At 37.8% G+C, this 27,894-nt stretch overlaps 1 protein-coding gene, 1 long non-coding RNA gene and 1 pseudogene across 3 annotated transcripts; 1 reads left to right on the forward strand and 2 right to left on the reverse strand.

Annotated features, from left to right (window-relative positions):
- Positions 1-6,288: 6,288 nt before the first annotated feature.
- LOC103335086 (uncharacterized) lies at positions 6,289-10,583 on the forward strand. 2 transcript variants are annotated; one of them, XR_016123231.1, is made up of 2 exons: positions 6,289-8,424; positions 8,620-10,583. It is a non-coding gene; the product is annotated as an uncharacterized LOC103335086 (long non-coding RNA). The 2 variants fall into 2 exon arrangements; XR_016123232.1 differs by having other exon boundaries at positions 8,638-10,134.
- Positions 10,584-13,280: 2,697 nt separating this feature from the next.
- On the reverse strand, positions 13,281-14,941 carry LOC148920982 (putative UDP-rhamnose:rhamnosyltransferase 1 pseudogene; annotated as a pseudogene).
- A 5,773-nt stretch (positions 14,942-20,714) lies between these two features.
- Positions 20,715-27,294, reverse strand: LOC148920983 (putative UDP-rhamnose:rhamnosyltransferase 1). Its single transcript, XM_089047631.1, has 4 exons — positions 26,850-27,294; positions 21,028-21,185; positions 20,861-20,902; positions 20,715-20,741 (listed from the first exon to the last, which is right to left on the reverse strand). Exons 1-4 carry the CDS (start codon positions 27,292-27,294, stop codon positions 20,715-20,717), a joined length of 672 nt encoding a protein of 223 aa, XP_088903757.1.
- Between the last annotated feature and the right edge of the window lie 600 nt (positions 27,295-27,894).

Here is a 27,894-nt window from a genome sequence, read left to right on the forward strand (position 1 = left end):
TCCATGAATTACCCTCTTGCAGAATACTATACTGGTATCTTGTGTTGGAGGCTCATTGATTCGAATGTACAATGTTCTCTTGAGTAATGATATAAAGGAAAAAAAGAAAAGAGGCCACGCACATACTTCCATTTCTCATGAAGTAAATTTGTTTGAATCAAGTGTGGTTAGGATTAGAGTAGGTCTAAGTTTGAATCCCTTTTTATTTCTTTTGTGAATTTATTTATTTTAGTGGAGGAGGAGAGGGTGGGGACCCCAAACAAAGCAAACTACTCATATAATAAAGGGTTAATCATTTTATTAGTCCCCCAACTTTGATCGGATTTGCATTTGAGTACCTCAATTTTCAAAATGGTACCCATGGTCCTTCAACTTTAGTTTTGTTTGGATTTCTAGTACCACTGTTACTTTTGTCAATTTTTTCGTTACATTTAGGGGTAGATGAGTCTTTTAAGGTTGATTTTATTATTCCCCTTCTGCAACTTGCCTTCCCTCCAAATAGGCATTCGAGAGCCTGTCAAAACTTAAAGAACCAAAATTTGCAATCCGCTTCTGCAACTTGCATATTGGCCGAGTAAAAGGTGGAATCGTCAAGTTTGGAAGCTTGGAGAGCAGATTAGTTTCAAAGGATGGCAAGTGATAGCAAGTGATATGTCTCAAACATCATCAATGGAATCTAACCAAAGCCCCAAATCGGTGAAGTATTGCCATTGTGGGAGTTTGATCAAATTGAGGACTTCATGGACATACATGAATCCAGGAAGACGCTTTGAGGCTTGTGACAACAACCATGTAAACAATTTTAGATTTTTGGGTTTATGCACAAAATTGGTATTATGTTCAGATTTTGTACTGATGAAGAATTTGATAATAATGAAGTAGAAAAACAGAGTTGGAGAGCATTATTTTAGGTGGTTGAACAAGGAGACATGTACAAGAAGGAAGAATGTGGTGCCTGGTCTGTTTAGAAGAACAAGAATGATGGAGACTGAAATGAGGGAGACAGAAGAGAGAAAAAATGTTGTGGTCAACACACTTCAATCCTTAGAAGCTCAAAACTTGGAAATGGAGGGCATAATTGAAGAAAATAAAGAGTTGGATTATGCAGTCAAAGACAACAGAAGGCTTAGACTTTTGCTGGAAGACAATATGATGAGGCTTCGACGAAGATAATGAGGATGAGTATGGGCGCTTGTGTTTTATTTATGGTCATTGTGATGATGATGATCATGGTGTCGAACATGTCTGGAAAATGTATGGGAGTAAGGGCAGTGAAAACCATTTTGGAGCTAATGTAATTCCCGAAATTAGTTACGCAATCTTGTAATGGTATTAGTTATGTATGGAATTTGAAGACTTTGGTTATTTGCAATCTTGTAATTCCAGATTCATTGACATCAATTTGCATACAAGACTTGTTAAAATTAAGGCATACAAATGCACATGAAATAGTAGAGCAACCTTTCATAGAAGCAGAAGAGTGATACTTACATTCACTACAAATTCAAATGTTCACAGATAGAGCCTTTTATGCAAAAGTGCAATCATATAACATGTTTAATACATCCCCAGATCCACCACATGTTCCAAAATGATAACTTGTGACTCAAACAGAGTACAAAACACACTTAATCCCCAAAAGAGCCATGTTTAAGTGTCAAAAGGTATCCCAAAAATAGCAGTCAGAACATAGTTTAAGTCTCAAAAGGTATCCCTAAAACAGTTACAAAACACCATTCATCTTGTAATACATCTTCTTCTCATTGGTAACTTGTTTGGTGGTTGTGAAGATGATGCACCATTGGTTGTTCTAGTGACTCTCCCTTTGCTCATTGGTTGAGATGATGATCTTCCAAAGCCTCTCATTCTCCATCTCCCTTTACCACCCCTAGTTGATGCAATTAGTGCACTTCCTTGGTCAAATTGGTGCACTTCCTTGGATATTTAGAGGTAATGCATGAGGTTGAGGTTGAGATGATGATCTTCCTAAGACGTTCATTCTCCCTCTACTTGTACTTGCTGCCACCTACAAGCAAATGTTCACATATGTGATTGATGTTATACAAATGACATAAGAACATGTGAATATCAAACCAACATCTTCAAATATCACTTACATCTTGGGCCATTTGATTTGGTCAAATTACTGCCCTTCTTGGATATTTGCAGAAAAGGCTTCAGTTTGGCCTTGGGCTTTGACTTGGACTGGGGCTTGGGCTTGGGCTTGAGGTTGAGATGATGATCTTCCTAAGCCTCTCATTCTCCCTCTACCTCTACCACCCCTAGTTGCTGCCACCTACAAGTAAAGTTTCAGTTTCAGTTATAAATATTGAGGATATTGAATGACAAATCAGACCTGGTTCAATATCACTTACTAGTTGGGGTTGGGGTTGGGGAGCTGGAGCTTGGGCTTGCCTTTGGGGAGCTGGAGCTTTGACTTGCCCTTGGGGAGCTGGAGCTTGGCTTTTATTAGCTTGCATCTGGAATCATTAAAAAATTAGGTTAAGTTAGGTTTTAGGTCATAACATCAAGGCAAGAAATCTTAGGGCAGCTTTTACCTGTTGGACCCTTTCACATCCTCTTATGTTGTGACCTTCTTGAATACATCTTGTGCATCGAATCTTGATAAAGATTCTTCTGAGCCTTGTAGGTTATGGTTTCCAGTTCGGTGGTTTTGGATTTAGCGGTACTGGAGTTGATATTTCCATCTCCCCTAGTTCTTTTGTCCTCACCTTTCTTGGCCTTCCAGGTTGGAATATGAAGTTGGGAGTCTTAATTGCAGGTAAACTACTCTTTGGCCATTGGTTAATGGAAGGAACATGTCCAATGATAGGGCCATATGTTTTTAAGTAAGCCTTTTTCTTGTACAATTTATCCACATAATCCTCTATGTTTTCATTTCTTTGGAAAATAGTAGAAATTGCATATGGGCAAGGAATCCTACATAAGTCCCATCTTCTACAAGAGCAAGTCTTTGCTCTTAGATCTACAACAAATTCTCCCCCAGACATATGACTTATTTGATATTTCTTCTCCCCAGCTAACCTTGGTAAGCATTGACTTGATGCCAACTTATTTTTCTCTATTATGTTGAGGATTCTAGGACGAACAATATACCTTCAATGTTGACAAGATGCCCTTCTATTAGCCATCCTAATCATAATATACATCCTTATTCTCTCAAGGCATGTTAGGATTAGCTTATCCCTTGCATCAATAATGGCTGCATTGAAGCTTTCACATAGGTTATTTAACAACAAATCACACTTATATTGTGTTGCAAAATGAGATCTTGACCAATTTTTTGCAGGCCTCTCAATTAGCCACCCACAAGCATCTGGATCATCCTTTATATTATCCATCTCTGCTTCCCACCAAGGCAATGTGGTTGCCCTCACAGCAGCCCATAACAAATGTTTTAGAGCAAGTCCTGTACTGTCTCACGCACATTCTATGTTTAGTATTTGGTAAAACTGTTTGCATAGCAGAAATTAGCCCATTCTGTTTATCACTTATAAACACCCATGCCAAACCATTTTGGATCCCCAAGTCTGCAATTAAGAGTTCTAGAAACTATATCCAACTACTTTTGCTTTCTATTTCAACTATAGCATAGGCCAATGGGAACATACCATTGTTCCCATCAACACTAACTGCAGTTAAGATCTGCCCTGAGTAGGGTCCTTTTAAGTGGCACCCATCAACACCTACAATAGGTCTACACCCTTCTAAGAAACCTTTTTTAGAACCAGCTAAACAAATATAAATCCGTTTAAATAATGCATCATCACCTGCTAGTTCAGTTTTAATTATCACAGTATTTCCAGTGTTGGTATTCTTAATTTGCTCTGCATAATCATTTAATCTCTCGTATTGTTCCTTGTATGAACCTTGAATGACCTTCTTAGCCAATTTTTTGGCCCTATACACTTGGTTCTGTGTAACATTCATTGTATAGTGTACTCTCACCTCATCTTGAAGTTGCCCCACAATCCAATTAGGATTTCTCCTCATCTTATCACAAAATCTTTTTGAAATCCATGTTGAATTAGCATATCTCAACCTGTCTACTCTGCCACATGTATGTTCAGCATGTATAGCCTTTAATACAAAAGTGGATTCCTCTTTATCAATCCTAGATGCATAAAGAACAAATGCACAGTTCCCAGATCCACAACACAGGACCTTTACCCTTCTCTTGTCATTTTTATCAAATTTCAACAACTTGCTGTTTACAATGACATACTATTTTATTGCTTCTTTCAAGTGCTCTCGATTTGCAAATTCATCCCCAAATGAAACTCTGGATTTTTAAGGTCAATAGCTCTCCTATATTGCTTGAACTTTGGTAGGCAAATCCTCTACTTTTTTGTTACATGTCGACTGGTGTTCTCATCATCTGTGGTGTTGTAACACCCCGACTCCAAATTTAATCCATTATTTAACATATTTAAGTGAAATTACGAAATTGCCCTTGGAGTAGGGGTAATTTGGTCATTTATTATTCGGAAGGAATTTGGGAATTTCGATTATACCGTTGCGTAGAGCACGGCGAGATAAGTCCATAGAGACGTAATGGGTTTAAATCAGAGAACGAAGAAGTTACTGAGCAAAACATCACTAGTGGCAAAACTGTAAATATTTTGAAATTGATTTTTGGTTAAAAAGACAGAATTGCCCTCATTTTCTCTCTTTCCCGCGCGTCCTCTCTCTCTCTCTCTCTCTCTCTCTCCTCTGGTTCGCGACGCCACCGCAACCGCCACGCTTTTGGCGGTTGTTCATTCATCCGCCACCACTCGGGTTAGGATCGGTCCCAAAATGACCGGCCCGACTTCGCCGCCTTCCCACCGTTCTCCGACGCCACGGTAGCGATACCAAAATTGCAGAAAAGCGGTTAGTTTTTGCCTAGATTTTTCGGAGCTTGTTCCGGCGATTCCGTCCACCAAATCTTGCGATCAAGGTATGCTTTCTCATCTATTTTCCGAGCTCTAGCTGCCTGTTGGGTAGGAATTGATCAATTTGTAGCGTAGGCAACTCGATTCACGAATTGGATTTTGGCCGAATTTCGAATGAGATTTCGCCACTTCCGGTCAGTTTTTGGGGTACGTCCAAGAACAAAAGTGACTCCAAATTAGGTGTATTACCTAGGGTAGGAGTCTTGGCTCTTTATTTGGAAGTTTTCCGGCGATGCAATATCGCTTTGGACACCCACGCACCGCCGGCGCGTGTGGCGGCGTGTGGCACTGTAGCTGAGGGGCATTTTTGTCCCAATACGATCCTCTCGATGTCACGAGCATGTAGGTGTGCTCGGATTTCAATTTGGATACCGTTAGAGTCCCGAACGGATATCACATATTGCGTATTTTCTAGGTCCGCTAGGTTTGGACATTTGGATGGTCCTGAAGTTATAATATGTTGATCTAGGTATTACCAGGATCGTGTTGGATTTGACGGATCGTAAAACGGAGTCTCGGATACTCCGGAAATGCTAACCCTAGGGTTAGGGTTTTAGTAACCGTCCGATCGTGCGATCGTGAACGATCCGACCGTCCGATCTGGACCAAACTTGCAGGACGAGTGTCCTAAACCATGTAGCATTCATAGAAACTGCAGATTGGAATTTGGAGGTCGTGGGCCCCACTGGCCCGTTTGACTAGGGTTGAGGTTTATGAAATAGAGGATTATATTTGTATATAATTATGTGTGTGTATAAAGGTATAAAAAGGGATTGAATTGTCAATTTGCGGTGCTATACGCACTACCCTATGCAACTCCTGTGATTGTGTTGAGGCCTTTAAACCCGTGCGGGCTGGTGAGAATGTAGCTGCACCCAAAGCGAACAAAGAAGATGACTGGTGAGAATAGAGCTAGGCCCAAAGCGAACAGCTTAGATGGTGGTGAGAATGTAGCCAGCCCAATGCGGACAATGGAGATATGCTTGTGAGGTCGCACGTGTCGTAGGAGTGGCCAGAAAGGACCCCATACGAGGCCGGGTGCGTCCGTCGATGTGGAGTGATTGTGATTGTGATTGTGTTGTGAGGTCGCACGTGTCGTAGAAGTAGCCAACGTGTTGATGACCCCATATGTGGTCGGTGCGCCCGACGTATGGGGAGACATGTGATATTGTGTTGAGGTCGCACGTGTCGAGGAGTAGCCGGCGTGTTGAGACCCCACGTGGCCGGGTGCGTCCTGACGTATGGGGAGACATGTGATATTGTGTTGAGGTCGCACGTGTCGTAGGAGTAGCCGGCGTGTTGCAGACCCCATCGTGGCGGGTGCATCCCGACGTATGAGGGGAGCTATGTGATTGTGTTTGGTGAGTTATGATGGATAAATCGTAGAATGTATGAATTTGTATGGCTGTAATGGTTTATTTGATATTAGGAGCCAGGATTGATATGAAACTACGTGTGGCTTGATCCCTTAGTAGGGTACGTAGGCAGCCTGAAGTTATTAGGTGCAGCCACAGATTAGACTCCACTTAGGTGGTTTTATTGAGATTGGTTCGGACATCGTTGTTGGTCCTGAAACTTGGTTGAATTGAGGCTTGTTCAGTGGACTAAGTGAGCGGATTAGATTTAGTTAGGTTTGAAATCCTTGTCGGATTGTTGCACGGTTTAGGCCTAGGCCCCAAACTATTTGTGATAGTGATAGGAGGTTAAAACCTCGCGGGTTGGATTTTTGGGAAGTTAATTTATGTTATGTGAAGGCCAGAGGCCGATTATTTTGGAATTGTGTGAAATTATATTGTGCATGCTGCCCGCTGGGATATTAAAATGTGTTTCATGCAGGTGGAAATTTTGGGGAATATTCAATTTACAGGAGAGACTCTGAAATTTGGGCAGAAAGTCTCGTGCCCTTAATCCTTCTTGGTAAAAGAGGACATAGTTTTAAGGAGTGAATCCGGCATGGGTGTGATGCCGAGGTCTCCGCAGGATTCGTCTTGGGTTCTGTGAAATTCGGGGTGGGTCCTGTCAGTGTTCCCATCAGAATATAAAGTATCTGAATCTGCCCCGTCATCAGAAATCTCTCCTGGCCCTTGTGTTTCAGTCTCAACATTCAATTCTTCATCACAAGGCATATTGATGTCTACATTACAATCTTTGTTTGCCTCATCATCTTCACTAAACTCATAATCACTATCCACAAACTCTAACTCTTCTTCTTCTGCATCAACTACAGCTTCACAATCTCTAAGCGAAACAACATGCTCAACAATATCTAAAGCCTCATTAACCTCCTTCATTTGGTCTTCATTAAACCTCCCATAGTTGTATTCTTCACTCTGCAAACTAGGCCATTCTACAGATGTTTGAGTCCATGTCTTTTCACTTGTTTTTTTTGTTAGTTTATAACACTAACACTCTGTTACTTGTTATGCAGCCAACCATGTCACATATAACACTGTCATTGTTAATGAGCTTTATATTAGTTCAAGCATTACTGTCATACATCTTACAATATATTTGCAAACCAATCTTCTTCTTAGTTAGGTCCACTTCATATCCTAACGCTATACTTATTTTCCTTAAATCCAAGAGTGATAGATAATCATCCACACAGTTGTCCAAATAGCACAATGTCCCCCCCTTATACACCCCATCTTGTACAACACCCCTATTGTGAATTTCCAAAGTGCAGAACTCACCCTTATTTGCAAATGAAACAGTAATCTCAGTTTAATATATTCAACACCAATTTTTAAAATCTTTGCTCACCTAAATAAGGACAAATCACACTAAACCCTATCAAATGTGTGCAACTGTGCAATTAATTGACACAAATCATATCAGTAGGACCACAAACCCTTAAATTCAACAATGGATAGTAGGACCAAGTATGCATTCAATGTCTGACCAAAACACAAGGTATGCGTTCAATGTTGTTGAGTTGACCAAAAAGTCAACAACCAGTCAAAAACTGAACTGGACTGGTTTGGATCAATTCTGGTTCCCGTTCTATGCCTTCAAAAACCAGACTGGATCGAATCAGACTGGTCAAAGTAAAAAATATATAATTTTAATATATAATTATATTGTTAGACCTTTCCATACCAAGCCCAAGTCCAAAAGTCAAATAAATAAATAGGCCCAACTCCATTTCTTAACCATCTCTGCAGGCCCAACTCTATTTCTTAACCAAGCCCAACTCTTTATATTCATTTGTACCACTCCCTCAACCATTTCTCATATACCCTACCCATCCCCTCCATCATCTCTCTTTCCAAAATTCTTCTTCTTCTCTCCTCTGGTTGCCGACTTTTTTTTTTTTCCTTCTTCTTCTTTTATCTCCTTTGTGCTACCGACTCTTTCTTCCTTTTTTTTTTCCTTCTTTCTTCTTCTTTCCGCTCATCACCATCGCTCTTTGCAGTCTCTCAGCCCAACGCCACTGTGTCTGCCTCTCTCTTCTCTCAATCCAAAGCAGGTCAGCGTCTCTTTCTCTCTCTAATCCTTTGTATAGATTCGTATTTTTTTTCTCAACGATTTGTGTTTCTTTTGATGCTTTTATTTTACTTTTTCTTCTCATATAGGTATTGATATTTTCTGTGATTTTGTGCTGATGTTGTTACTCAGATTTGAATTTTTTTTTCGTTTGATTTTTTCTATTTTGTTTTGACAGAAGTGTTCTTTATGCCAGATATCATTCCTCAGTGGCATCTAATTCTTTGGACGTTGTTGTAAACTTTAGGTTGGAGTTCATTCATTCATTATTAGGGTAAATTACTCGAATGATCCTCAAACTTATACCTGATTTACATTTTGGTCCCTCAATTAAATTATTAGTGCAATTGTTCATTAACTCTATATTATTTGCTCCATTTGTCCTAATGTTACATTCTGTCAATATTTCCATTAAATGTGAGGGCAAATTGGCCATTTCGTCCATTAACTCTCTCTCTCTCTCTCTCTCTCTCTTTTCTTCTTCCTCCTTCCAATCTGACAACTGGGTTTCTTCTTCTTCTTCTTTGTCAAATTTCTTCTTCTTCTTTGTCTTCCCAATCTGACAGCTGGGTAGCGTAGGGCATCAACTCCTCTCCACCAAGATGGCTGGGCAGTTTGTATTTGCAAACATTGTCCCATAAATGATCAAATTACTGTCCCATAAATTGTCCCATAAATGATTAAATTGTCCAAACAAACCCACCTGACTCTAATTGCCAACAACATTAACGTCTCACCACAATTTCCATGCTATCAAAAATCAAACACCCCAACTTCCCCAACCACCCATCTACAGCTCCATTCGATTTTCTGCATCAAGGGTTTGGTGTTGGCTTGCTTTGGGTGGCGGCTGCTCTTGTGTTCTAAATCTAGGGTTTTTTGTTTAAGTTTTCTGGGCTTTGTTGCTTTTTTGGTTTTGTATCTTTGGGCCTGCTGTATTTGTTGGTTTTGGGCTGCATTTGGATTGAATTTTTCTCATTTTGTAATGTTTCCCATTATATATGAATAGAGTTTCCCTTGACCAAAAAAAAAAAAACAAAAACAAAAAATCGGCCCAACCCAATAGTTCATCTGTGAAAAAGATCATTGCTTTACGTTGTTGGACAGTCTAATTGACCATGGTGGAGACCTTACCACTCGGGCGGTTCCACCACCAAAGACTGGACTTGAAGCACTGGTTCTTGACCTTCTTATCCTCGCACGAAACGGTCTTCACTGTGCTTTGGATCGGGGCATTTGCATCAGTTTTTGTGTGGCTGAGGAATATTGTAGATGGGTTTTCAATATTTAAGCGAGTTCCAGTGAGACCCATGCCAAAACTGAGACATGTGGCTTTTAATTTGACTGATTTTGGGGCAGTGGGTGATGGGGATACTTTGAACACTGAGGCCTTCGAGAAGGTTGTGTTGGCTATTTCCAAGCTGGGCAAAAAAGGCGGTGGTCAACCTAATATGCCACCTGGGCGCTAGCTTACAACACTATTTAATCTCACCAGTCACATGACTCTATTTCTTGCTGAAGATGCTGAGATTCTTGGGAGAATGGGAGGAGAAATCGCAGAAGGAAAGAGGATGAGAGGGGGGGTGAGTTCTGGGTCTGTTCTTAGTTTCTCCTTTTCTTTAATTTTTTAAATTTTGTATTTATTTTAACCCTATTTTATTTGTTAATTATGAAAAGTCATATTTACCATAAAGTTTGGTTAAATCTAACAGAAAATTAAATGGTAGGACCAATGGAGCGATTAATATATAGTTAATGGACCATTTGGACTAATAATTTAATTGAGGGACCAAAATGTAAATCGGGTACAAGTTTGAGGACAATTTGAGTAATTTAGGAAAAGAAAATGAAATTACAACAGTTGACAATCTGTTGCTCTTTGGAACAAGTACTGAAGCCGCATGGATAAAAAGGAAGACGAAAGCAGAGTTAAAAATGAAGATGTTAAAGAAAATTGAATTGTTCTTTCAATTGAAGCCCTGTAGAAGAAGCAACAAAAGAACAAAAGAATGCAGTTATAATTTTAAATTTGTTTGTAATTTAATTTGTTTTAGTGTGTGTATTTTGTTGTTGGGTTGTAATTTTAAATTCAATATTGGATTGTTTTATTATTTTTGTCAAAGAATAGTGGTTGTTTCAATATGTGAATTGGGCCAATTCTGATGTTTAAGCCCAAATTTTTTTAAAATAAGATGGGCTTGAAGCTTAAATACCCAAAAAACTAAAATAGGCATTACAGCAAGCCCAAAACGTGAGAATCGGGAACCGAACTGGATCCTACAAGTCTGGATTGGTTCGGTTTTACCTGTGGATTTTTGTCAAAACCGGATCAGACCGAATTGGTCTTTATTTTCAGTTCAAGTTCTAATTTACCGTGCCCAGCCCTAATTGCTGCACAATTCGAGCAGATACAAACAGAATTCCAAAACAACAAAAAGCAATTAACATATAAAAAAGCATTTCTTGTATTGCCATTAGCATCGCATACCGTATATTGGGGGGGGGGGGTGTCTCCAGACGTCTTGAATTCAAACTCCATCAAAGTTGTTGACAACACCTATCGACCCCACAATGAGATAACCAACACGTATCGACCTAGACGACCTTATACACAATGACCCAGACAAAATCAACTCAAACTTGTCGGCCAATTCTTCAGCCTTTTGGCTTTTGTCTGAAAGCTTTAGCAGAAACCCTTTTGTCTGAAAGCTTCGTCTTTTTACTCTTCAACTTTTTCGCTCTTCTTTGGTTCGTACCTCTGGTCAATTATACTCGTATCAGATATCTAAAAGAGTAAAAGTCTTTTTTTGTCCCTCAAAACCAACCTGAAAAGACCCATCTACCCCTAAATGTAACGAAAAAATTAACAGAAGTAACGGTGGGACTAGTGATCTAAACGAAACTAAAGTTGAAGGACCGTGGGTACCATTTTGAAATTGAAGTACTCAAATGCAAATTCGGTCAAAGTTGGGGAACTAATAAAACGATTAACCCTATAATAAAACTCTTTCCCCCCTTTTTCCCTTCTTTCTGTCTTGTTTATTATTATTATTTTTTTAATTTTTGAATAAAAGCGATAGTCTAAAAATTACAAGGGAGAGGGGAGTTTCTCAAACATACACTACCAATGTGCCATGCAGATTCGGACCTAAAACCACTAGTCTGCGAATCAAGTCCTTTTCCATTGGGTTAGACCCTGTTGGCTCTCTTGTCTTGTTTTGACATTTTTGTTGTTATTTGTTACATGAATGGACAATAAAGATGCGCATTGTATGACACATGACACATCGCTGAATGCTTGCATTATTCAGTCTTATCTTATTGAGTGGTTGTTTCCTTTCTTCCTTTTGCTATATTGAGCGTGGGACTGTGTAATTTATTAATGGGAACCAATTCTTTTTGTTTTGAACTTTTTATTTGAAAAATGAGTTATTTTTGTAATAATTGATGGTTTATTTAGTAATCTTATGATTTAGGGTTTGGGTTGTCTCCTCTGCAAATTAAAGAAGGAAGAACATCTTCTGTTTTGTTGCTATGGAATATTCACCTTTATTTAGAGTATGTTAAACGAACTCTAAAATTAATTGAGTGCACCATACTACCAAACTATTTATCGAATTACTAATTTATCCTAATATAAAATGACCAAAAAAGATATATTTAACACAACTTTATCTTCTTCATCCCCATATTCGAGCACGTAACCAATCCTGGCAACCAAACACACATCGACATGGCTTCTTCTACCTTCATCGACGACAAATAGTTGGATAAGACCTGCTAGATGAATACCCCGGAAGCACCTGGGTTTATAGTAAAAATTCTTATGTGTTCCTACCAAAAGCATTATTAACAGGGATGAATTACCTGACAAGGAGGGGTGGATCTTTTATATGCCAATAGTTTGTCAAAGTTGGTGGTGTGTGAAATGCATTTTCTATTGGGAATTGGGTTTAAGATTCAATACAATTCAACCAATTTACATTCGGTTCCAAGGCACTAGGTGAAGTTAGTTTTAAACACTTTGAAAGTGGTTTTTGTTCCATGGGGTTAACTCCTTGTGTGCCATGAGAATCATTTGATTGTGAAATGAAACCCGAGCCATGCGAATTTTCAACACAAATTAATCCCCCATTTTGCTACGGGACCATAGCTATCAATTTTGTCCGCTGTGTCGCTCATAATTTAACTCGTTTTTCTTTGCGTGTTTTATTAGCTGGAGGATGGTGTCCTTTTTGGCCGACAAATATTAATTCAGAGGTGATAAATTAATTTTCAAGAAAAAAGCTTGCTAAAAATATGTTGGCCACCAAAAAAAAAAAAAAAAAAAAAAACTTTAGAGGAGCAATTATTTGAGCCCAATAATTGTACCTTGCTGGATGTATATATACAAGTAGGGCTAGGGACTCTACTCAGAACAAGAATAAAAGCCCTAGATAACATTATGATTTAAATATTAAGGTGTACTTAGATCATAGGGTTTACTCAATTAAAATTTAAGGATTCGTTTAACAACACCCTTTATTTATCAGTATATTATTAAAAATTGAACTTAGTTGATTTTTAAGGGGAAAAAAAAACATTTAGAGCATCTGTAATGGTTGTTCAATAGTTCAATGCAATAGTTAAATAAATTGAACTTTTTTGGAATCCATTGAATTGAACTGTAATTTTACTTGCAATGGTACAGTTCAATAACTTTATATCAACAGTTATATCTGCTTACACATTTTTTTACATACTCAAATAAAATAAAAGGGATAAATTTAATAAAACTAAAAATTGTACCATTGCACTTTTCTCAAAGAGATCTTTAAAAAGAGAGCAATTTTTAATATATTTGAAAGAAAAAAAAAGATGTATTTTTTATATTGCATTGAACTAATGAACAACCATTGCGGATGCTCTTAACAACATAATACATAATGCATGATCGTAGGCAAACTTTTCTTAAGTAATTGCATACATAATAATAGTTATAAAGAAAATTCTCTTTATTCAAGTTGATACAGCGATTCATGAATGCACTTCCGTGGGTCAAAGATCGACAACAAACATTAACTTTATAATAACTTTCTGAATTGGGAAAAGCTTCTAAACTGGCATTCAAATCAAACCTCATGCATGTGCACATGGTTTTCCAAGTACTCCACACATTTGTCCATGTATCTATCATGGAGATCTTATCTTTGAATACCTCACTATGTTCTTTGGCTCCATCTCTGTAAGATCCACCACAACCAAATTCAGAGACTCGGCCAACCATTTCCTGGTAAATGATCCATCTTCTTCATTTCTTGGAACTTCAATTCCAATCTTCTTGTCCCAAAACCTAGCAATTAGGGTCATACAAGAAGGGCAACATGATAAGAGGACGTCCATATTGGAGTGCCTCTATGAGTGAACTCCAACCGCAATGAGTCAAAAACCCCCCAATTGAGTCGTGAGCTCTTGGTTTGAGGTGCCCAAGTTGTCCAAACTAGTCCACGACCCTTGGTTCTCCTCGAACCCATCTGGTAGCTTCACTCACTGTCTCTGACCAACTTGGTATCCTCAGGACCCAAAAGAAGGGCAACCCAGATAGCTCCAATCCAAGAGCCAACTCGGTGAAGTCTTCTTGGCTTAAGTTAAGCTCACTTCCAAGGGCAATGTAAACTACAGTTCCATTCTCTTGTTTGTCCAACCACTGATAAATTCTAGACCAATCTTCTTTGTCTTTTCTAGTTTGAACCAAAGGTGGCAATAAGCCTACTGGAACCACAGGTTTTTGTTGAAGCTCTTGTAGCAAATCGAGCCACTCACCCTCAATCTCTCTACAACTTCGAATCAAATAGACTTGACAACCTTGGAGTCGACTGCACACGAAACAAATCCGAAACACCAGAAGCGTTTTGTTTCGTACTCAAACAGTTTCTTGGCCTCAAAAGACCTAAAAACCAAATTTTCCATTCGGGAGGGACAGTGAAGTGCTCTGGTAGTGTTCTAACACCATAGCGATCTAGTTCCGGTGATGTTGGTCCAATGAAACATAGAGTGGATGCGTTGAAAATACTGAAATGTGCTCGTGAAATGCCTAGGCTAGAAGCTATAGGTGGTAGCCAGTGAGGAGCAAAGTCGTGAATAATCCAATCCGGCTTGTGAGTTTGTAGGAAATTGGAAATACTTGTTCGAGTCCATCATGAGCTATTTTGAGGTATGGGATTATGTGGTATGGCACGTCCATAGTGGCCTCTGCATTCTCCGGCAGATTTTCGACATGTGGCAGCGGGATCTGCACTAAATTGATCAAAGGGGTTAAGTGTTGAGGGATTTTGGGGAGGCGTTGGATGTTTCGTGGGGTGGATATGTAGGAAACTTTGTGACCTCTTCGAGCTACGTGCTTGGCAACCTCAAAAAAGGGAATTATGTGACCAAAGGCAAGCCATGGAAACAATGCTATGTGAAGCTTCTTAGGCTCAGTTGTGGAGCTCATGGTGGTGGAGGTGCTCATATGGGAACCTCTCTCTGTGCGTCACAACTTGTAGGACATCATCATGCATTGATGAATTTGTAGGCCTGACCCTGAGAGTCTGTTGTCTTTCGTTACATTTTTTTATATAAAGTTTTTAAATGGATTTTGGTACAACAAAAACTACGATTCTGTGTCCACACCATCTCCCCTCTTACTTTTTATTTATTTATTATTATATATTTTCTCTCAATTTTGTTTGAATATTATGTCTTTTTCCCCCTTGTCTTTGTTCATATATATATTCAACTTCTGGAAGTGGCAAATGACGAAAATAATCAAAACACAATTTAAATACTTTATGTTTGTCCACACAAAAATATTTTATCATCACCTTCATCATCATCATATAATAAAATTCTATTGCCTTTTTATAAAAAAAAATCATCGTATAATATGAGGCCGGGCACCTAAGATGTATTCCATATCATTAATTATTTCTTCACTCATTGATATAGAAGACAAAACTCTACCAATAAAATATATAATTACTGTCACATTGATGAGTCAAGCACATGCCATGAACATTTTATGTCTTTGGTTTTAATTCACAATTTGTCAATATAAAAAGCATTACCGTTTTTATATTTGTTTTCGGGTGTCTACAATTTCCCTTTCTAGCTACCTACCTTTCAAGACCAAGAAACATGTTCCTACCTACCCTTCCTAGCTATTGTCATAAATTGATCCTATGTATCGATGTTCCTACTTTTCCAAATAACCATCGATGTTGCCATACTTTTCCAAATAAAAGCCCTATTAATATTGGCAATGTTCGACATCTCATCCCTAGCTATATGTGTATTGAGAATTATAATGTGTGGTCAAGACAGCAGTTGTCCTCGTGTTGGACCGTTCATCCCCAAAACTAGTCGGTGTGGTTTGTGTCTTTCGATCTATGTACTTATATAAGGAAAAAGTTACCTTGCATGTTTGCATCTGGTGTTGTTCCATAGATGGTATTTGGTTATTATATGAGAATGCTCAAGTTATTCGCAGTATTCTTGGTTTTCATTATATAAACGAGTATACAGTGCTCATGAAGAAACCTCGAAGGGAGCCTGGAATCTCTTGATGCGAGAATTTCATGGAGACAAACAGGTTAGAGGTGTAAAATTACAAAGTCTACGAAGAGATTTTGAATATACTAGGATGAGAGATGTTGAATCTTTGTCTGCTTACCTTGCAAAACTATTTGATCTTATAAACCAAATGAGAAGTTATGGAGAAGATTTATCTAAGGGAAGAGTAGTGCAGAAATTGTTGATTAGCTTGCCTGCTATGTATGATCCTATATGTTCTGTGATTGAGCACTCGAGGGATATAAATACAATTGAAGTCCAAGAGGTTGTTGCCTCATTGAAAGGTTTTGCACAGGGATTGGAGAGACACACTAAGCCTAAAACTGAGAAAGCATTTGCTAGTCTCAGTGTGAATTCTAAAACTGATAAATCTACAGGAAAACAAAGTGGTAAAGATCAAGAGAGTTGAAAGCCAAGAGACAAGAAGTGGGAAAATAAATCCACTGATGGTGCTAAGAATCCATGTAAGCATTGTGGAAAATTGCATTATGGAGAATGTAGATTTAAAGGAAAACCAAAGTGTTACAACTGTGACAAGTTGGGACATATTGCAAAAGACTGCTACAGCAAGAAACACACAACAGCTGAACTATGCAACTCAAGCTCCTACTACACCAACTATGTTTTTTTGTTAACAATGCATCTGATAAAAGGCCTATGGAAGATTTGTGGTACTTAGACAGTGGTTGTAGTAACCACATGACTGGCAGGGAGGATGTTTTGGTTGACATTGATAAAAGCATAACGGCAAAGGTTGCAATGGGAACAGGACAGTTGGTTGATGTCTTGGGAAAAGGAAGTTTGGTAGTTGACACAAAGATGGGAAAAAGATATATAAAGGAAGTGATGCTTGTATCTGGTCTTAAGGAGAACTTGCTCAGTGTTGGACAGATGATGGAGCATGGATATTTTCTGATCTTTGGAGATAGCAAAGCAGATATCTATGATAATGGCTCGCTGTCTAATCTGGTGGCTAGAGTACAGATGAAAGGGCCCTTGAATCTTCATACTGAGTTACAAGTAGCACTAAGAGCAAGTGTATGTCAATCAGCTTTGATTTGGCATAGGAGGTTGGGGCATTTAAACTTCAACAGTTTAAAATTACTGCAAAATGAAGGAATGGTGTTAGGACTGCCAGAGATTAAAGCCACAAGTCATGTGTGTGAAGGGTACACTTTTGGAAAAAATTGCAGGGAACCTTTTCCAAAAGAAGCAACAAGCAGAGCTGCTAGTCCACTTGAATTGGTACACACGGATGTTTGTGGACCAATGCAAACTACTACAATGTTAGGAAATAGGTATTTCCTTACATTCATAGATAATAGCACTAGAATGTGTTGGATCTATTTTTTGAGATACAAGTCTGAAGTATTTAGTGTGTTTAAAAAGTTTAAAGCTATGGTTGAATTGCAAAGTGGCTATAAACTGAAAAAATTAAGAAGTGATAGAGGGGGTGAGTATACTTCTACAAAATTCAGCAAGTTTTGTGATGACATGGGAATGGAAAGGCAGCTGACAGTTGCTCATTCTCCGCAGCAGAATGGTGTAGCTGAAAGGAAGAATAGATCAATTGTTGAAATGACAAAATGTATGATGTTTGAGAAGAAAATGCCTCTGGAATTTTGGGCTGAAGCAGTTAACACTGCTGTATATGTATTGAATAGATGTCCTACTAAAGCTTTAGAGAAGAATACACCCTTTGAAGCTTATAGTGGAAGAAAACCAGGGATCAAGCATCTAAGAGTGTTTGGTTCCTTGTGTTATGCTCAGATTCCAGAGCAGCAGAGACAGAAGCTTGATCAAACTAGCACAAGGTGTGTGTTCCTTGGTTATGGCAGCTGTGAAAAAGGTTACAGGTTATACAGTCTTGAATCAGGCAAAGTGATCATTTCTAGAGATGTTATTTTTAATGAGGAAAGTAGTTGGGATTGGAATGCACAAAAAGAATCCAGCATTTCAATTCCACTCACTGTTGTTGTTGCTGAGAATGGAAAAGAGACTGATGAGGCATATGGAGTTCAAACAGAAATGGCTGAAGAAAATGAAGCCGAACACACTAAAGCTGTCACAGGTCCTCAGGAGTTTGATCATACTCCTAGAAAGTTTAAAAGTATAGCTGAAGTCTATGAAAGATGCAATGTGTGCATCATTGAGCCTGAGTCATTTGAAGAAGCTATCAAAGATGATTCTTGGCAGAAAGCAATGGCAAATGAGATTCACCTGATAGAGAAGAATGACACTTGGGATTTGGTTGATAGACCATCGGATAAACCAGTTATTGGGGTTAAATGGGTGTATAAAACCAAGTTAAACTTGGATGGTTCTGTTCAGAAGAATAAAGCAAGGCTGGTGGCAAAGGGCTACTCTCAAAAGCCTGGGATAGACTTTAATGAGACGTTTGCACCAGTGGCAAGGTTTGACACAATTCGGATTTTGGTAGCTTTGGCTGCACATAAAGGGTGGAAACTGTTTCAGTTGGATGTTAAATCGGCTTTTCTGAATGGAGTGTTACATGAAGAAGTTTATGTTGATCAACCACCTGGTTTTGTGGTTAAGAACAGGGAGGATGGAGTTTACAGACTGAAGAAAGCTTTGTATGGTCTTAAGCAAGCTCCAAGAGCTTGGTATGAAGAGATTAACTTTTATTTTGAGAAGACTGGTTTCAAGAGAAGTCTTAGTGAGGCAACTCTGTATGTGAAGTCTGCAGAGAGTGGAATTCTTATTGTTTCACTTTATGTAGATGACATCATCTATACTGGAAGTTCTAGAGAATTATTGTTGGATTTCAAGACTGAAATGATGAAGCAATATGAAATGACAGATCTTGGTCTGTTACATCATTTTCTGGGGTTAGGAGTGATACAGACTGAATCTTATATTTTCTTGCATCAGAAAAAATATGCAAAGACACTCTTGGATAGGTTTGGTTTCAAGGATTGCAAGTCAATTGCTACTCCTCTTGCATTAAATGAGAAACTGTCTAAACAGGACGGTAGTGAATTGGCAGATGAAAGTTTATACAGGCAGGTAGTGGGAAACTTGTTGTATCTGACGGCAACAAGGATTGATATTATGTTTGCAGCCAGTCTCTTAGCTAGATTCATGCATAGTTCTACCAGAAAACACATGGGAACTGCTAAGAGAGTGGTTAGGTACATTCAAGGTACACTGGATTATGGCATAGTCTATGAAAAAGGAAAGGAAGCTGTGCTAATTGGCTATTATGATAGTGATTGGTCAAGTAGTGAGGATGATATGAAGAGCACCTCGGGATATGCATTTCATCTTGGCTCTGGTGTCTTTTCTTGGGCATCAATCAAGCAAAGCAGTGTAGCTCTCTCTCTGCAGAATATGTGAGTGCAGCTGAAGCAACTGCACAAGCAATGTGGTTAAGGTTTGTTCTCTCAGATTTTGGTGAAGAACAGATCAGTTCAACATCAATTCTATGTGATAATACCTCAGCTATTGCTATAGCAAAGAATCCTGTGCATCATCACAAGACAAGGCATATCAATAGGAGATTTCATTTTATCCGAGATGCCTTGCAGAATGAAGAAATTGATTTAATGTATTGCAAGACAGAAGAGCAGACTGCAGATATATTTACCAAAGCTCTAGCCAGAGATCAGTTCGAGTATTTGAGGAAGAAGCTTGGTGTTATTTCAGCTATACACTTAGAAGGGAGTGTTCAAATATAAGTGCATTTAGCTGAAATGTTCATTTAGGTTCATTAAACTTGCTTAGCTGTGTAATTAACTGTAAGCCATTGGATTATAGTTCAATGGACGGCTAGGATATTAAGTTGTAGTGAAAGTGTGTGTAGTTGCCATGTGTCTCTATCTCATAGGGTAGAGATTGGATGGTTAGATTGAGCTGATGTAAGAGAGGAATATTCTTATTCCTAACGGGTTTTATATCAAGCATGTAGTGTGCGTGTTGTTAATGGTAATGTAAGAGTGAGATAACAGACTCACATCTTGCAGCTGTCAATGTTGCTCTCTTCTCTCAAATTCTCTCTGTGTTCTTCATTCATTTTCAAACCCTGAGCTCCCTATACAAAATCCAAATAAAAGAAAGCAGATTATAGTATGGTATTTCAACATTTATTTGTTTTGAGACCTTAGGCCTTACACAAGCTGCCATCCCTCCGCCGATGTCTTCTCCCTCCGTCCCTCCCTCTCTTCTATTATCAAAAGTAAAATTGTGGAATTTATGGGAAAAACATAACGAAACAAAATTATGAGAAAGAACTCAATTGTGCTTGAACGTAACAATGCACAATATAAAAGCCGCGTTGTCATACAGTAGGTCTAGTTTTCTAGGCGTAACATAAATTTTCAAATAAAATTTTAGAAAAATAATGAGAATGCATATTTCTTTTCTACGCCATGAAGAATAATAGTAAGAATGCACCAGTCGAATTTGCCTTTTTTTCCCTTATCATCGTTTGAAGATTTGTATTTCCCCAAAAGGACTGGGTGCCCAAAATTTTCTGTTCAAAGAATGGATTTTCACACAAATATATCATAATTCCTGTTCATTTCATGCTTCCAACCTGAGTTTTTCCAATGTTAGATTTGATATTAGATAGAAAGGATTCTCCTAATGCAAGGATCAATTCATAGCCGATACAAACCTGTCACTCTTTTTTTCGGCAGACATGGGTCAAATAGGAAGAACATGTCAAGCCTTTCCATCCCACCAAAGTCTCTGTCAAAATTGAATTTCTCAGATTTCATGAATAAACCAGTACTAAGTTGTATTTGGTCTTCACATACAAGACTTCAACTTATACACTACTTCCAAGGTAAAAACATCACATAAGTTACCTGTACAGTTGCAACAGCTTCTATAGCACCAGCTGCTCCTAGCTAGTATAGGTCACCAATCATGGATTTTGTAGAGTTTTACTCTCAACTGTAAACAGTCGAGATGTTATCAAGCATGGCAATGCATGATATTAAAACAGATAATACATGTTATGCATTTTGGCTACCTCAGGAGTATTCTGGCCAAAACAATGAATTAGAGCATTATACTCTTTGAGGTCTCTGAACGGTGTGGATGTAGCATGTGCGTTGATGTAATTAAAATCTCCTCTAGACACCCCAGACTGAGCCAATGCCTTTTCTATGCAGAGAATAACACCAGCACCTGTTTCAGAGGAGACATTAATAATAGATTCATATTCTAGAATGTGATGTGATTCAATGAAACAAAGTGCAAGGTGACTCTGGATTTGAGTACTAATTACAGCCATAAGGATACTTTCAAATTTCTTAAAATCAATTGGCAAAAAATAAAGTAAAAATGAACGATACAAATAGTGGAATTTCTTTGGTTTAAGCGGAACAAAATAATGAAACTAGTAAACCAGCAAAAACAACTTAAAAGAAAATTTTCTTGATTAGCTCAACAAACTGTACTCGCCTTGACCTAGCATACTCAGTTAATGAATTGAGTAGATATACAAGCAATCCTGGAAGAGATCACTGGAAAGCGATTATTAGGGTTCTTAAGTATTTGAGCTATACTAAGAACTATGGATTGCATTACACAAGATATCCATATGTACTAGAAGGTTATAGTGATGCCAATTGGATATCAGATACGAGAGACTCAAACTCCACAAGTGGATATGTCTTTACGTTAGGAGGTGCAGGTGTATCTTGGAAATCTACAAAACAAACGTGTATTACTAGATCCACTATGGAATATGAATTTATTGCTTTGGATAAAGCTGGAGAAGAAGCTGAGTGGCTTTGTAATTTCTTAGAAGATATTCCAAATTGGCCAAAGCCTGTGCCCGCAATATGTATACATTGTGATCGTTAAGCGACGATTATAGAAGGGCACAAAATAATATGTATAAAGTCTCAACACATACGTCGAAGACATAATACTGTAAGACAACTGCTCTCAAGTTGTATAATTACTATTGACTATATAAGGTCAAGAGATAATTTAGCGGATCAGTTTACTAAAGGTTTGACGAGAGAGCTAGTTAACAAATCATCGAGGGGAATGGGGCTAAAGCCTATATCTCAATAGTTGCCATTATAGACACCCAACCTAGCCGATTGGAGATCCTAAGACCTAGGTTCAAAGGGACCTAGCCCGCAATATGTATACATTGTGATCGTTAAGCGACGATTATAGAAGGGCACAAAATAATATGTATAAAGTCTCAACACATACGTCGAAGACATAATACTGTAAGCCAACTGCTCTCAAGTTGTATAATTACTATTGACTATATAAGGTCAAGAGATAATTAGCGGATCAGTTTACTAAAGGTTTGAAGAGAGAGCTAGTTAACAAATCATCGAGGGGAATGAGGCTAAAGCCTATATCTCAATAGTTGCCATTATGGACACCCAACCTAGCCGACTGGAGATCCTAAGACCTAGGTTCAAAGGGACAACTAAGTTATGTTGACTAAAGTGGGAGCATTGTGGGGATTCCATCCCTTGCCCATTCCTATGATGATCCAATGCTCCCTGCATCGTGTATGGTTAAGTTAAGCTTTTAATGATTCTTATGACTTGAAAAACCAAGTGGAGTGTAGCATGATACTCTTTATAGGAAATCACCTATATTAGTACGAAATGAGGCCATTTATATGAGAATTGCAAGGCTCAATTCTCTAAAGTACTGACAAAGACCAGGACTGGTCCATGGCCGAAAGGACACAGCCTAGAACCAAATGTGTATGAAAAGCTATTATTGAGTAATATTGTTTCGATTTACACGACGGCAGAACAGTTCAAGACATCATGCTCACTAATTAGCTAGTAAATCCGATTTTACTTCATTACGGAAGGTTCGAGGCCAAAAGCTACCTATCTTGATGTGGTGCCTTTTCAACTGAATTCTCTCAAGTGTCTGCATTGTACATTTGCATTAACTAATTTCCATTCATGTGGGGAATTGTTAGAAAATTATAATATATATATATAATTTTTCAATAATTGAATGGAAATTGAATTGTGGGACCTGTAACTTTAAATACATGACTTTTATGAATTGGTATGTATCCATTGGGCAGTCCTGATCTCTTGGACTACAGGGGTCCATGAGATTTGTGGTTACTTACCGTTGGATGTAAATTCAACGGTTCACTCACTCTTGCACTCCTTTTACGAAACTTTTTTGAACCATTGGATTAATATCCAACGGTGGATGACCACAATCTCTTGGACTCCTGTGGTCCAAGAGATTGGGACTGTCCATTAGGAATAGTCATGTTCTTAACTGAGGAAAAATAAAATATTATTTATTTTGTTTGTGAATAAATAATAATACTTTATATGAAAAGTTCATTGTTTCATAGAAATTGAAACATTGCACTTCTTGGCTTATGGTTGCAACATGAAAAGACACATTTGTTGATATTTTTCAGTCACATCTTTTCTAAACAGAGACCTTGTTGCCTATAAATAGAGAAGGTCCTACAACATTTTATTCATCCAATTGTCATCCAACAATAGCAGTTTTTAGAGCATTCATAACATTATATTTTAGAAATATAGTGAGTTAGTGAAATTAGTACTTAGGAGACGAGGGGTAAATTTAACGACACAAACAAGACATAACAACATAACAATCTTCACACACTTTAGACCTTGACCAAATACACATATGACTAGTCAACTGCTAGTCATGAACAACCACAATCAAGAGAACACACAAAGTATGCCACAAAGTACCTGCAACCCTAGAAAATTACTAGTGACAACCTAGGCACTAAGAATGACCCGTCAATCTAGGCATCCCCTGTGCTAGCAACAACTATGGTGAAAGTGTGTGAAATCATCATTATCAAGTAAACACCAAACCGCTGATAAAGATGACTAGTCAACTACCAAGAACACAAACCCAGAAAAATTATAGATATGCAAAACAGAGTTTGTTCACCCAGAAACCCACCATTTGGAAAAACTGGGAGTTATCAACCGACCAGACACTCCACTAAGTAGAAAAAGATTCTTACAAAGGAAATACAACCAAGCTCAAGAAACACCTAGATCTATTTAGGAATATGAGCTATACCTTCTTCGTGCAATCTTCTTCTCCAACTTAGCAAAACTTGAAGCTCAGTTCTTCATGGCAATGACAGCTCCTTCTCCAGCTCGTTCATCCCATGACACTAGCTTGCAAGCTCCGACACAGACCGAAACCAAAATTTGGATTCAAAGGAGAATGACCAATTTCTTCAAGAAACCATACTCTTGAAGAAATCAGTCTTGAATTTGACCTAGATATAAATGAGAGAATGATTTAAGTAGCTAGATGCAGATTCGTGTTTCAAATGCATTTTTTCAAGTAAGAAATCAATTGGAAAAACTCATAGATGAAATATTTGGGTCTCTCTTGAGGAAGAAGAAGAGAAAAATAGCAAAACCAATCTTTCCAAAACATCCACACCAAAGAGATGGCTGCCCAAAGAGGAATTTCATAGCCTTTACAGACATAAATTCCCTTAGGTCAGAATCACACTTGGCAGCAGAGAGAGAAAGGTGAATAAGAAAAAGAGGTTGGTTATCCAGCTGGAAATCCAAAATAGCAAGGATGACTAGTCATACGAGAAACAGATGACCAGTCATCATTTTATAAAAACAGTTTAATGCAATGATATGCAATGCACACCTTACCTTTGTCAAATTGCTTGAACCTCCATAGGGTATAAGTTAGATAAGAGCACCAAGAGAAGCTTTTCTTAATCTAAACTTGAGCTTGATAAATAACAATACAAATCCTATTACAAAGTTGTCAAGGGAAGCCAAAAGAAAAACTCAAAAATGCATACATTAAAAGTTAGTAAAAGAGAATTGATACACAAGTTCGAGTTCAATTTTCTTGGGGATTGTAGTGCTACTTCAACAAGAAGGCGATTGTTGTATCCGAAGAGACATTTCCCAGGCAAATCCTAAAAGCACCTGTGAGGAGACAATTTCGTCTTGGGGAGATAGAATCAAGTTCTAGACTCTATCATCTGTAAAGTATTCTTAATTTTCCTAGTCGTTATTTTTTTATATTTATTTTGAATTTATAGTAAAATTTTATTTTCGAAATTCTGTAAATATAACAATTATCTTTATATTTTACTAACACTAGTTATAGGAATCGACACTCAAGTAACAACCTCCAGGTTTAAAATGAATTCTACCTGTGTAGGTAATCAGTGGGTAGTGGCTGATTTTCTAGTAGAATATCTCACCATTTCTTGAAAGCCATAATTAAAAAACTGGAAGAGCAAATAGATGGAAAAAAAATTTCAATATTTTCTCCCCAGAACATGCCAAGACAACAGAGGGAAAATTTTATGAAGTCCGAGAGAAGAAATTTGGATGGAGATGTGTGAGGTGGTCAATGTTTCTTGGAGTGGAGATGATGGATTGACCCTTTTGCACAATGACCTTGGCAAGTTCTAGTTTATGGAGAAATTTTTGTATGTTCTGGGTATACCAATTGGTTAGTATATCATCCAATATACATAGGATATATGGAAATATTTTATTCCTAACTGGCTGGTGTACCCAGAACATACAAAAATTACCATTAATTACTACAATATTACACTATTTTCTTTTGTGCTCTTTGAGCTTGAAGGCACAAATATTTGTGTTTATTTTCAATAACCAGGTGCAACCCCATTTTAATAGTTTTGTTTATAGGAGTTTCCATTGGTTATTGTCAATAAATCTGTTTAACTATTTTTACATGAGGAAAATGAATAATTCTTATCTTACTAAAAGGGTTGAGACAACTCTTGGTGTGTGTAGTATTATTGTCATTCTGTCACCTTGTGCTACTGGGAAAAGACAAGTATTATTGTCATTCTGTCACCTTGTGCTACTAGGTCCAATGGCAAAAGATGTATGCTAAAACACTACAAAGAGTTGGTGGGACTATTCTTCTGACTAGTTGTTAGCAAAATGTCGAGTTGAAAATTCCCTTATGATAAATGGACCCAAAGCAAAAGATATATAATAGTTATAAGGGTTAATGATCTAAATGGTCCCCCAACTATTGCTCTAGTATCATTTTGGTCAATCAATTAAAATTTTCATTTCAAACGTTCTTAAACTTTTTATTTTGTACCAAGACGGTCCATTCGTGACAGATTCCGCGATCACGCGATTGCCACGTGACTAAGTTTTGAAGGGTATATGCGACTTTTTGAGAAGCTCTATCGAAGGGTATGACTGAAATGGTCCCTCAACTATTGCTCCAGTATCATTTTATTCCACCACCTAAAATTTTCATTTGAACCGTCCTTCCACTTTTTTTTTTGGTATCAAGATGGTCCTACCGTCAAAGTCCGTCAATTTTATTGTTATTTATTATTGTATATCTTATTTTAAAATAATTTTTAATTAATTTAAACAATAGAGAAAAAAAATTACTTTTTAAGTCCATGTCATAAATAAAAAAAGCCATGTTGGTGGTGAGATTCAATGTTTTCAATTTTAAAAATAGGTACAAGTTCCTATAATAGTTTCTTTCAATTTTTAATTATTGTTTACTCTTTTAAAATTTGTTATTATTTTTTAATATTTATGTGGTTTTAATTAATTTAAAAAATAGAGAATTTTTTATTATTAATTGTTAGGTCGGTCTCAAAAAATAAAGAAAATTCTCTTTATACAAGTTGATACGGCGATTGAATGCACTTCCAGTAGGTCAACGGCAACATTAACTTTATAATAAAATCTTTAGAAAAGAGCCACGGCATACAGGTTTAGTTAAAGCTCAATTTGCTAATAAAGCATGATACCTGTCAAGCATGCACATGGTTTTCCATATACTCCGCACATTTGTCCATGTATCTATCATGGAGGACGTCCTTATCTTGAAATAGCACACTATATTCTTTGGCTCCATCTCTGTAAGTCAATATCTTGAGTGAACTCCAACCGCAATGAGTCAAAAACCCCCCAATTGAGTTGTGAGTCAATATCTTGGTTTGAGGTGCCCATGTTGTCCAAACCAGTCCACGACCCTTGGTTCGCTCCTCGAACCCATCTGGTAGCTTCACCGAGTCACTGTCTCCTGACCAACTTGGTGTCCTCAGGACCCAAAAGAAGGGCAACCCAGATAGCTCCAATCCAAGAGCCAACTCGGTGAAGTCTTCCTGGCTTAAGTTAAGCTCACTTCCAAGGGCAACGTAAACTACAGATCCATTCTCTTGTTTGTCCAACCACTGATAAATTCTAGACCAATCTTCTTTGTCTTCTCTAGCTTGCACTACAGGTGGCATTAAGCCTGTTGGAACCACAGGTTTTTGTTGAAGCTCTTGTAGCAAATCGAGCCACTCACCCTCAATCTCTCTACAACTTCGAATCAAATAGACTTGACAACCTTGGACCGTCGACTGCACACGAAACAAATCCGAAACACCGGAAGCGTTTTATTTCGTAGCGTCAAACAGTTTCTTGGCCTCAAAAGACCTAAAAAAAAAATCATCGTATAATATGAGGCCGGGCACCTAAGATGTATTCCATATCATTAATTATTTCTTCACTCATTGATATAGAAGACAAAACTCTACCAATAAAATATATAATTACTGTCACATTGATGAGTCAAGCACATGCCATGAACATTTTATATATTCGAAATTTCCTTTATATTATGTAATACGACAATGAAAAAGACTTTTAACGACATGCAATTTATGTTATATTAAAGGATATACATATTATATGCCGCAAGTTGTTATAAGTTTGTTTTTTAATTATAAATATTTTTGACAATATAGTAAAGCTGATTATTATTGATAAAATGTTGGTTTCAATTCACAATTTGTCAATATAAAAAGCATTTTGTTTTTGTCAAAGTTTCTGGCACAATCACAGTA

The sequence above is a fragment of the Prunus mume genome, linkage group LG1, assembly GCF_029339155.1.
Source record: "Prunus mume cultivar Tortuosa linkage group LG1, ASM2933915v1, whole genome shotgun sequence".
NCBI lineage: Eukaryota > Viridiplantae > Streptophyta > Magnoliopsida > Rosales > Rosaceae > Prunus > Prunus mume.